Genomic DNA, 11072 nt, shown 5'->3' with positions numbered 1-11072 from the left:
AAACATCTTTCACAGAACTTAAAAACTGACTTCGAAATTTGAAGAATTGTTCAAATTTCAACGTTCGTTTTCGGGTTCAGTGAAAGTTGCCATTATATCATTATGCTATTTGCTTGTGAGAACTGAAATAATAACAGAACTTGAAAACATCTTTCAAATAACTTGAAAATTAACTTTGATTTTTGAAGAATTGTTCAAATTCTCCGAAACAACCCGTCCCAAGTAATTGGGTTTTCATTGAAAAAGATCATTCGGTTTTGATACGTAATTTATCATTGAAACCAAAACAAAATTAACGTGAAATGGGCACCACGTGTTTTATAATATTATAACTATATTCATCATGTTTATTTTTAATTATTGGTTTCTTATTTTTAATTATATTATTCTTATGTTGGGCTGGATTTAAGAGTTTACTTTATTCCGGACAGCACCAAGAAGTACGCTGTGTGTAAAATTAGATATCCATCCATAAATTAAATTATTTTAAGTGCCATTTAATGAAATATTGTCGTATGCTGTGATTTTTCAAAAAGTCTGCACCAAAAAATCTGAAATTACATACAGCTGTATTATTCATATCTCAAAAAATATCTACTGATATAATAGACGACAGGCTAGAAACTCAAAATTTATTTATTCATAAATTCACGTCTTGAAGGCTTTTCCAACAAGTGCATAATAAATAATAAAGTAATTATAATACAAGTTACTAGTATCATTAAGAGTTCTGTTGAGCAAAGGAGTTCAATAATTATATATAATAACAATATTACATAATAAGTACTTAAGGTAGGTATTATTACATAATAAGTACTTAAAGTAGTTACAGTGCAGTAACTTTATTTATATTCATAAATAGGAGAAGAGGGGGGGAAATGGGGGAAAGGTAAAAATCTAAATCCATTATGCTGTTAGATCAGATCTATATAGCTAGATAAACAACTCAGTTAAGCATCATTTCTCGTGAAAGGTTGATACCACTGAAGCATACCAGTACGATGTATATAAATATAATCCTGATGCTGTGTTTGGTGACCAGATCTGAGTACTTACCCACCTTCGACTTTCCATCTCCTTGCCCTTCCCACTTCTTTCAGCCAACATAACCCGTAACGATGCCAGAGTTCCACTGGATTCGGGCGGTTGAAAGGCTTCTGAGTATTTTAAAAAAAACTTCATAATATGTTATTTTACTCGGCCAAGTTCACGTCTGGATATTTCCCAATCTTTCCGGTCTGAAAGAAACTTCCGATAAATAAAGCGAGTATTGCCATGTCGAGATTTAACGTTTAGTCGGTTATTTATTGCGCGTTGGTACTTATTATAATTATGCAACCACCTTCATTTCTTCAGTAGATTCCTCGTTATTCCAGTGAAGAGGAGAGAATTTTATTTATTGAATTGATTCTCTATTAAAACTTTCTTCTTGAATTTCATCAACCATTTTCAAATATTGAAATCGTTTTTTGAACAAATATGATCAAATTATTTTTTTCTATTTCAATACTGCTGATTCGTGAAATAATGGAATAATATTTTTAAAAAAAATGAAACAGAAAAATATGACCGAAGAGGATAGGGTCGGATTAGCTCAGTGGTAGAGCAAAACGCCGCCAAGAATCAAATCTTTTTCTAATTTTTCTGTTTTAAATTTTCGATTGAGAGTCGCTTAGATTGTCTTCAATGTTTAAATGGACATAATATTCCTATTTTTGCAAAATTAAAATAAAACTCATTTATATATATGTTTTTATAGTCATTAATATATTGTAACAACTCGTCTTAACCTAATATAATACAGAACATGTTTGAATATTACAGAAAACTGCGAAATATACGTTTAAAAATAATATTACTTAAATGTTTGTTTTGTAATAAATAACAAAGACAAATTTAATTTAACATCTTCTGGAAACCCGTTCGTGCATCAGTGACAAGAATTTTTTCCCGCCGACAAACAGTTCATGCGCTGCGGCATTGGAATTTCGCCCTATCTGAATTTTTTTGATATGCGATTAAAATCTGTATTACATGAGAAAATTCTTAAATTTTTTTAACAGAATCGCTTGTACTTTTAACACTTTAGAGTTCATTTTTGATTTCCCTAAAAAGGGGTCTGATGTTAGAAAGTATTTCATTTTATGCATTCAATATGTCCATCATGGATACGCTACACCAATTAATTATGAAATAAAAAGGAATATTATTTATTAAGTACTAAATAATAATTAAAAAATATATTCATATTGCTATAAATTGAACAGAATAATATCGGTGGTGACTATATTCAATTGCCACTACAAAAAATAATATTATGTTTAGTTCATAGAAAAATAATTGAATTAAATACATATATACATATAGAGGGACATAAAAATGTACATACAAATAATAGATATGAGAGATTTTCTCTTTACAGGATGATCAGTAAAAAATGAGTGATAAAAGTGCCAGTTTGTTAGTAATCAACGAAAAACAAATAATGATTTCGATTTCTAATGCTATTTTATTATTGATTCCACTTCATGGGGCCTACTCTGTATCTTTCGAAACATTCCTTTTAGCCACGTCACAAACCTGTATTAACCCTTCCCTTACGGTATTCAAGGGGATTACCTAAAATTTGAACTCTGTGTTTAGTATATTTAGAGAGATATTTTATTAATTAGAGACGATTTTCACTCAGTTGACAGCACCGGCAAGGAAAGGTTAAACCCCGAACATGCTGGTTTGTTAACCCGAAAGATACTGAGTAGACCCCCAGATCATATTTCTTAGTATCTTCGTATCCAAAATTCCAGTCCATTCGGCCCCATAGAGCCTGAGAAAACGGCAGCCGCTAGCCCCAAACCCGAAAAAGGGGGGGCTCTTTAGCAAAATTTACTTGTTCTTATTGAACAATATGACAGTTAAAGCAATAGATGAATAGTAAATTTATAAATGGCAATGATTTGCCATTTTATTTAAACTAAAACTAAAATTTTGAAAAGTACGTGTAATCACACTTTAGAAAGAAATTATTCGCTTGTTCCTTCATTAGCCATTAGCGTTTCGGACTGAGATTACAGTACCTACCTACACTGGACATTTATTTTCACATGAAGTAAACTCTTTGTATAGTAAAAAAAAATGGTTCTATTACTTTGAAAATTGTATTTTTCGCATGAAGCACAGATAAAAATTAAAACAAATTGGAATTTAAATTTGGAAGCCAGTTCCTTCGACAGATTTCTTGCTCCACAGATTAATTTCTTCCAGCTGTTCCGCCGTCAAATGTGTCTTGGAGTCCCCAACCTTACCAGACCTCATGAAATTTCCCTTTGCATCGGTCAATCCATATTTCTTGTTAGTCTCGATGACTGACTCGTAATTGACAGCCGGGTTGTTCTTCATGCTGTCGAAGCTGAGGTGTTTGGTCAAGGTTGCGATCTGCTCATCGCTATACTCCTTGTCCAGGAATTTGGCCACTTTTCTGATGACGGAGGGGAGGTCGGCTTTCATGTCCTCGAATTTGAGGAAGATGATGTTATTCTGGTGTCTCCGCTCCCAGTAGCTAAGGATATGCGGCCAGAATGGGGCGTATAAAACTGCAAAAAAATAAATAAGTTAGAAGAAATTACTACAGATATATTAAAATCACCAGTGTGAAGAGTGCACGGAAAAAAATATCAATGCAGATTTATTATTGGTAATTCAGTTAAAAACGAGGCTGCAGGCCGCTTCCTGATAAACTTTTAGTAAATTCTAAATAATATCGGAACACGTGTTCATGCACCTGCGTTCCTCTTAATAATATACACGGTGTCCGGAAACTCGTAGTACAAGCGGGAAACTGGAGAATCTACACCACATACATTTGACGGCCGGCATAGTCCAGTGGTAACGCATTGGACTGCCATTCCGAAGGTCGGGGGTTCGAACCCGGCGTGCGCAAATAAATTTTATTTGATTAATTTGTGTTATTTCACAATTAATTAATTAAAATAATATATAGTATATTTGCGGCACGTTCCAGAGTGGAAGATACTACCAGTATCGCCCTGGTGTAAGACCACCATTCAGAATTGAAACGTTGCTCCAAATGGCTTTAGCCGTGTTTAGTGACTAGATCTGAATAGCCAGATACTTCCCCACCTTCCTCTTTCCCTTCCCCACTTACCTTCAGCCTCACAACATCCCCCAATTGGGGATGCCATAGTCTCACTGGCTCCAGACGGGAGCAGTTGGGACTCTTGTGAGGTATTCACTATAAAAATATATATATATAAAAAAAAAACATGGGGAACCCAAATAAACATAAAGTTTTTTGATTTGAGCATTTTCACAAAAAACAAAAAAAAAACAAAAAATATATTTTTCGGCTATTTTAGGGTTAAAGTTTTTTCTGGTGTTTAGGGTTGAACAACAGATGTTTTAACCCTGCAGAGCAGAAATATTTTATGATTACACCGGATTAAATGAAGGGTGATTTCAAAATAATGCTTCAAATCCGAGTTTCTTCATTTGTTTTACTTTCAAATAGTTTTAATTAGTTGGGTAATTTGATCTTCAGTAATAATTTATAAGAATTTGATTAAAAAAAAAAATAAAAAAAATCAACTTCTAACTCGATTTATTCGATAACGAAAGCTCAAATCAAAAAAAAATACTACAAAATCGACTCCAAATGTGATGTAGATTCACCAGTTTCCCGCTTGTACTACGAGTTTCCGGACACCCTGAATAATGACGAAATGCGAAAATGTTGGGATTTTAATGAACACGTGTTCGGACATCGTGTCAATACTTTGATATTGCACTAAAAGTTTATCAGGAAACCCATAAATTCATTCGTTAATGGCCTGCAATCCTGTTTTTAACCGGAAAACGAATAATTTGAAAAGTATATTAGTATAGTATATAATATTTTTTATCAGCAAGTTTTCTCCGTGATGTCAAAAATAAATTCAATTTTCATAAGGTCTTTCTAGACCTCAGAATATTGAAATTGATTGCTATTCACTAAATGACACCGACAACAGAAAGAAACGAGCATGGCGGTGAATATGCGAATAAAAACGTATGACTGTGTTCCTCGTCTTTATACCTACCTTTCGAGCGTTAAATTCGTATGAACGTACAAATTAAACTAGTCTTTACCTACAAGAATATTATTATTCACTACCTTCTACCTATCTGATAATATTATTATCTCAAAGCCTGAACATTTTTGATTGTTGTAGACGGAAGTGGTCTGTTATTTTCAAAAAGAACCCTTGATGTTTTTAAACAAGATACGAAAATGTAAAAAAAAATATATTTAATAACACTTGGAATTACTGTTTCAAAAACTTTTACACAATTTTTGGAAAAAAATTTTAACTTTATAGGAAGAATTTTTTTCAGAAAAATTTTCCAGCATGGATAATTTCCAAACTATCAAAAAAAAGTTTTATTATAATTTCCCTACCCATTTTCCGAGCTTAAATTTTACTGATAAAAAAATTATTTTGAAAAGTACCACACTGAACTGCGCTGCAGACCTTACTATAGCGAACTTAATTTTCTGCGCGAGGTCTTGCAGCACTCGGTTTATGTCGATTGCTTACCGACCCGTGGGGTAACGGCAAACGGCAAACTGTAAAAAAAGTTTTTATTTACGTCTATCTCCCATGAATAGTTTGTAGAAATCGCTGAAGCTTCCCTTGTACCCCTCCATTAGGCCGCAATGATGGAAATACGATATCAGGCAATCCTTGGCGTCTCTGCTCACGTAGATTATCTACAAAAAATATTACATCTCGATTAACTGATTGATTAGTTGGTTGATTCATCGATTGATTGATTGATTGATTGATTGGTTAGTTGATTCATCGAATGATTGATTCAATGATTGTTTGATTTATTGATAGATCGAGTGATTGATTGATCGATCTGATAGATCAATAAATGTTTAATCTAATGACTGTTTGATTGTTAAGATTGACTTATGAATTGATTGGTTGGTTGGCTGCGGTTAGTTAATCGATTGATTGATTGATTTGTTTTTTTACCTTCGGGTGTTCAGAGTTATTTTTGATCTGTTCTGGCAGGAGATTGTAGGGCAGGTGAGTTTTGATAAATCTCGGAGATTTCAGATTGTTGATATAGCCAACAGAATCGGTGGCGAAAATGGGCACTTTGAAACCAGGAATCGTTTTGCTGAGTTCTCTGTAGTCGAATAGTGGTGTATGCCTGGAAAAAACACACGTAATTAATAACTATAACAATTTTTTCAAGCATTTTGTTTAAAGCTTGTTACGATCGGTCGGTGGCTGAGTTGACATCGCGTTTAGGTCTCACCCAGGGGTAGTGTGTTCAATTCCTCCATCAAAACAAAAGCAACATTTTCTGCTTACTGTGGTGGTAGTAGGAGATTTTTAAATATTGTCAGGTTAGTCGTAACACGGGGATGTTAGTCTTTCTTTAAAAAAATAAAAGAGACAAAGAAAAAGCACTGCTACCTGTTTCAGAACAGATATTGTGAAGCGTAAATCGTAGATAATAATCTAACATTGTTTAATTTAAATTCAATCGGAAATGAGCTTGGCCGTCAAAAACAGACGAAAATTTAAAATTGATAAAATAATTTCAATGAATGATAATTGAAATCAACTCACTCAAGGAAAGGAAATCTCTGCGCCAAGAAAACTTTAGCCCCCTCGTAGTCCAAATTGTTAGCAATTAGCCAAACCATTTCCTGCGACCAAGTAGTGCCTGAAACAATTATTATAAGTAATTAGCAATTTCAATTTACATTATGTATTTGTTTCAATGTTAACGGCTCCCCCTCATCCGAAGGTACTAGCCGCCAAAATCCTCCCTGAGGCCAGCGAGCTGACCTTTCTATTTATATGAAAACCCCAAATGGTCTACATAAGTATGTAAAACGAGGCGAAAGATAGCACTATCGCGGGAAATATTTCTATTTATATGAAAGCCCCAAATGGTCTACATAAGTATGTAAAACGAGGCGAAAGATAGCACTATCGCGGGAAATATTTCTATTTATATGAAAGCCCCAAATGGTCTACATAAGTATGTAAAACGAGGCGAAAGATAGCACTATCGCGGGAAATATTTCTATTTATATGAAAGCCCCAAATGGTCTACATAAGTATGTAAAACGAGGCGAAAGATAGCACTATCGCGGGAAATATTTCTATTTATATGAAAGCCCCAAATGGTCTACATAAGTATGTAAAACGAGGCGAAAGATAGCACTATCGCGGGAAATATTTCTATTTATATGAAAGCCCCAAATGGTCTACATAAGTATGTAAAACGAGGCGAAAGATAGCACTATCGCGGGAAATATTTCTATTTATATGAAAGCCCCAAATGGTCTACATAAGTATGTAAAACGAGGCGAAAGATAGCACTATCGCGGGAAATATTTCTATTTATATGAAAGCCCCAAATGGTCTACATAAGTATGTAAAACGAGGCGAAAGATAGCACTATCGCGGGAAATATTTAAAATGGATATATATTTCCTTCGTAGACATTAAAATGGAAAGCTTTTTCATGAATATTATTTAGAAATCAAATCAAGGCAATAAAATTAATTGGTACATGTTCCGCATCGATCAAAATACAGTACAGATTATAATCTGTACTGTATCCCATAATTATGGGCGTCGGCAGGAGGGGGCTAGAGGGGGGCATTGGGGTCAAAATATGTGAATAACAAAAAATTAATAAAAGACAAACAGACGTTTATTTTTTTAAGCCCTTTTTATATCTTTGTAGGTAATCTACACATTTAGAAAGATGTGGTTTTTACAATTTGTTTAAATTATTTTATACTTACTTAACCTACGATTAAGGACCTGCAATCCCATTTTAACCGGATTATTTGAAGAGATATTTGATAAATTATCAATACTCATTTTTCTCTGGAATCTTCAATAGGAATAATACAAGTGGAACTAATGGATCCTAAAAAATAACCAATGAAAGAACAACTTTTCCTCTGGTAGTCCCAAAATTACAACATGAAGAAATCCGGCTTCACTTATAAATAGGAGGCTAATACATTATCTAACATACACAGAATGCAAATATTTGTATTTACAAGTGATTTACAGTAGATTGCAATACTTGTCATACGAACTAACCAGTTCAATGGACCATTGATTAGATTATAATACATCACAGGCATTACGGCGCTTACCACGATTAACTTTTATAGAATTTATGAATGCATAATATTATGATAATGTAATAATACCATGCTTCACTGATCCATGAATGCATTGTGCAGATGTGTGGTAATGCATTTTATAATGCAGTTTGATGTGGAGAAAGGCAGTGTGAATTTATGTAATTTCAATCGTAACACAAATTTTATTAGATAATCATTTCCCCCATATTAGTTCATCTTCCCCCTTTGTTATATTCGGGCCAGGGACCCATTATATTGCTAGGCAGGGCCGGTCCTATACGGGCGCAACTGTTGCAATACCCTCCGGTGCTTATAATACTTTACACCTAATGACGCTAATACATTTTCAAGTCAAATCGCGAACCGCGCCTCGAATTAAGGGAAAAGATTGAAGCAACAGCAAATGGCGCGAAACGCTGCTTGCGGATGCTTTATTTTTTCCCATAATTTGAGGCTCGACTCGCGTTTCGGCTCGCAAATGTATACGCAGCATAACAGTCCTAACACATCATCCTTGAGATTATTTTTCATAGAAACGGCGCTACACTAAAATAGGAATCATCCGAGGTGCAGAACTAACTTACCAATGGTGATGTCCCTGGGAAGACTCACTATGTTGATTAACTGCCTAGCAGGAAATGTGGATATTTTCCGCATGTTTAACAACGAATTTATGCGTAAAGAATTATTTAACAGTTAATTGTGTATACCTACGTGAAACCTTTTCTGTTCCACGTGTAACCTTATAAATATGTTTATTTTGCCAAATATGTTTTTTTGTAATTTTCTTTATCGCTATTGCAATGGCTTGTAAAATTGTTTTGATTTGTAAAATTTGCAAAATAAAATACTTATATAAAAATGAAATTGCAAATATCTATTCGAGTAGGTACCAACACTATATAGCTATTTTTAATTACACATTACACGCTATATTACAACAGTTTTTCATGATTTTGTATGATTTTGTATTTGCGTGCGCAAATAAATTTTATTTGATTAATTTGTGTTATTTCACAATTAATTAATTTAAAATAATATATAGTATATTTGCGGCACGTTCCAGAGTGGAAGATACTCTCAGTATCGCCCTGGTGTAAGACCACCATTCAGAATTGAAACGTTGCTTGAAATGGCTTTAGCCGTGTTTGGTGACCAGATCTGAATAGCCAGGTACTTCCCCACCTTCCTCTTCCCCATCTCCCTCCCCTCCCCAATACCCTCAGCCTCACAACATACCCCAATTGGGGATGCCATAGTCTCACTGGCTCCAGACGGGAGCAGTTGGGACTCTTGTGCGGTAATACTGTAAAAAAAAAAAAAAAAAGATTTTATAAGCAAATTGTCCATTTTTTATTTATTTTTCTAAAAATTTAAAAATCTGTACAAAAAATGTTGGATTCACTTTTTAAATTTCCTACGATCCAAAGAATTGTGTTCTTATAATTAGGAAAAAAACTTGTTCGCAATTTAAAATTTCAACCAAGCTGCTAGTTACAATTTTTCTTTTTTTAATTATATTTTTGTTATGAAGTCTACATACATTTTCGGGTTACGAATAATATAATATTCGAAACTCCCTAATCCCATCAATAAAAGCAAAAGTGTTGTTTGTACAATGGAACCCAAAGCTTATAAACCCACATTACTGGTGAGTTTGATGTGGAAAACGCGCTAAAATCCAGTAAAATCAATGTTTTGTTCCTACTAACAATCATCGCTAATTATTTTAAAAAGTGACTTACCACATTTTGGAAAACTGCAAATCCAAACATCATCCTTATGAACTTTCAGGTCTTTAATATCACTTCCGAAATTTTGGTAATATTCTGGAACAATGGTGCCATCTAGCGATAAATAGCCCTTACGAAATCGCGAAACAAAATCTTTATTCAAAATCTTCCCCAGATCACCCGACACCAGTTTGTATTCTGATTCCAAAGCTGTCGCCATTTTGATATTTTTAAACAATTCAAAATTTTGAACAACCACTTTAAATTACTTTTCTATTGTTTTAACGCCAGTTCTTATTTTCAACTGCCCTTAATTTGAAATCAAAATCCCTTTATATTTTACTCAATCAGTTTTTAAAACATTTTTTCTTCTGTTACGCAGTTTTTTTGTAAGCATGTTAGAATGAGATGATTTAGCTACTACTGTTGATAATTTAATGCCTTACATTTCAAAATGTTTCGTTTTTATATGGCGACGTTGCGAGGTTTAGCATAGTAACCTAACCGTCTCAAATCAAGGGCAAAGAAATATAAATATTTTTTGCGATAAACAATACACAGGAGTCTATTAATTCTAATGAGAACAATCGAAGTGATTTAAAGAAAATCAACTCCTATTTTCAAATAGTTTCGACGACACTTCCTGTATTTTTAACTCATGTAATTTGTCATGATTTGTTCATTGCACTCTGATGGAAAAAATAGTCATTTCTCTAACCTTGGAATATTTTATCATAACCCACGGCAAAATAATTTTTTTTTACATATTTGGAATAACCTAATAAGTAAAACCTTAAACTGTAATATTTAATCATTGAAGACAATACGAAATTGAAGACTCTCTTTAGTTCACGAATAATCTTGCAATCATACATAAAGATGGCAGCCAATAAAATATGCGTTAAGAAAATGAAGATTACGTTGGTAGTTCTTAATAGAAATATGATAGAGTTAAATATGACTGAAGGGGATAGGGTCGGATTAGCTCAGTGGCAGACCAAACCCCGGCAAGGCAGAGGTCCTGGGTTCGATTCCTAAATTCGACCGAATCTTTTTTCTGATTTTTCTTTTTCAAATTTTCGTTTGACAGTCGCTAATATTGTCTTCGATGATTTTTTTCCATCACCCCGTTCCAGAATGGGTGGGCAGAA

At 33.7% G+C, this 11072-nt stretch overlaps 1 protein-coding gene across 1 annotated transcript; it reads right to left on the bottom strand.

Annotated features, from left to right (window-relative positions):
- Positions 1 to 3178: 3178 nt before the first annotated feature.
- LOC149411487 (luciferin sulfotransferase-like) lies at positions 3179 to 9956 on the bottom strand. The gene is made up of 5 exons (XM_089646965.1): positions 9934 to 9956; positions 6642 to 6738; positions 6036 to 6216; positions 5644 to 5764; positions 3179 to 3590 (listed from the first exon to the last, which is right to left on the bottom strand). Exons 2-5 carry the CDS (start codon positions 6716 to 6718, stop codon positions 3202 to 3204), a joined length of 768 nt encoding a protein of 255 aa, XP_089503091.1. The 5' UTR covers positions 6719 to 6738; positions 9934 to 9956; the 3' UTR covers positions 3179 to 3201.
- Positions 9957 to 11072: the final 1116 nt, after the last annotated feature.

Source organism: Hesperophylax consimilis, chromosome 25, assembly GCF_061612785.1.
Source record: "Hesperophylax consimilis isolate HC1 chromosome 25, BYU_Hcon_1.0, whole genome shotgun sequence".
Classification (NCBI taxonomy): Eukaryota; Metazoa; Arthropoda; class Insecta; order Trichoptera; family Limnephilidae; genus Hesperophylax; species Hesperophylax consimilis.
Note: the sequence above shows the minus strand (reverse complement) of the source record. Positions and strands in the feature narration are given on the sequence as shown.

Bases quoted from the DNA above. Each gene is read 5' to 3' on its own strand.
- LOC149411487 (XM_089646965.1), bottom strand. From the start codon at position 6,718: ATGGTTTGGCTAATTGCTAACAATTTGGACTACGAGGGGGCTAAAGTT. The intron at 5,765-6,035 runs GTAAAAAAACAA...TATTTTTTGTAG, and splicing joins ATAACTCTGAACACCCGAAG to ATAATCTACGTGAGCAGAGA. The intron at 3,591-5,643 runs GTAAATAAAAAC...ATTTTTTTGCAG, and splicing joins ACTATTCATGGGAGATAGAC to TTTTATACGCCCCATTCTGG.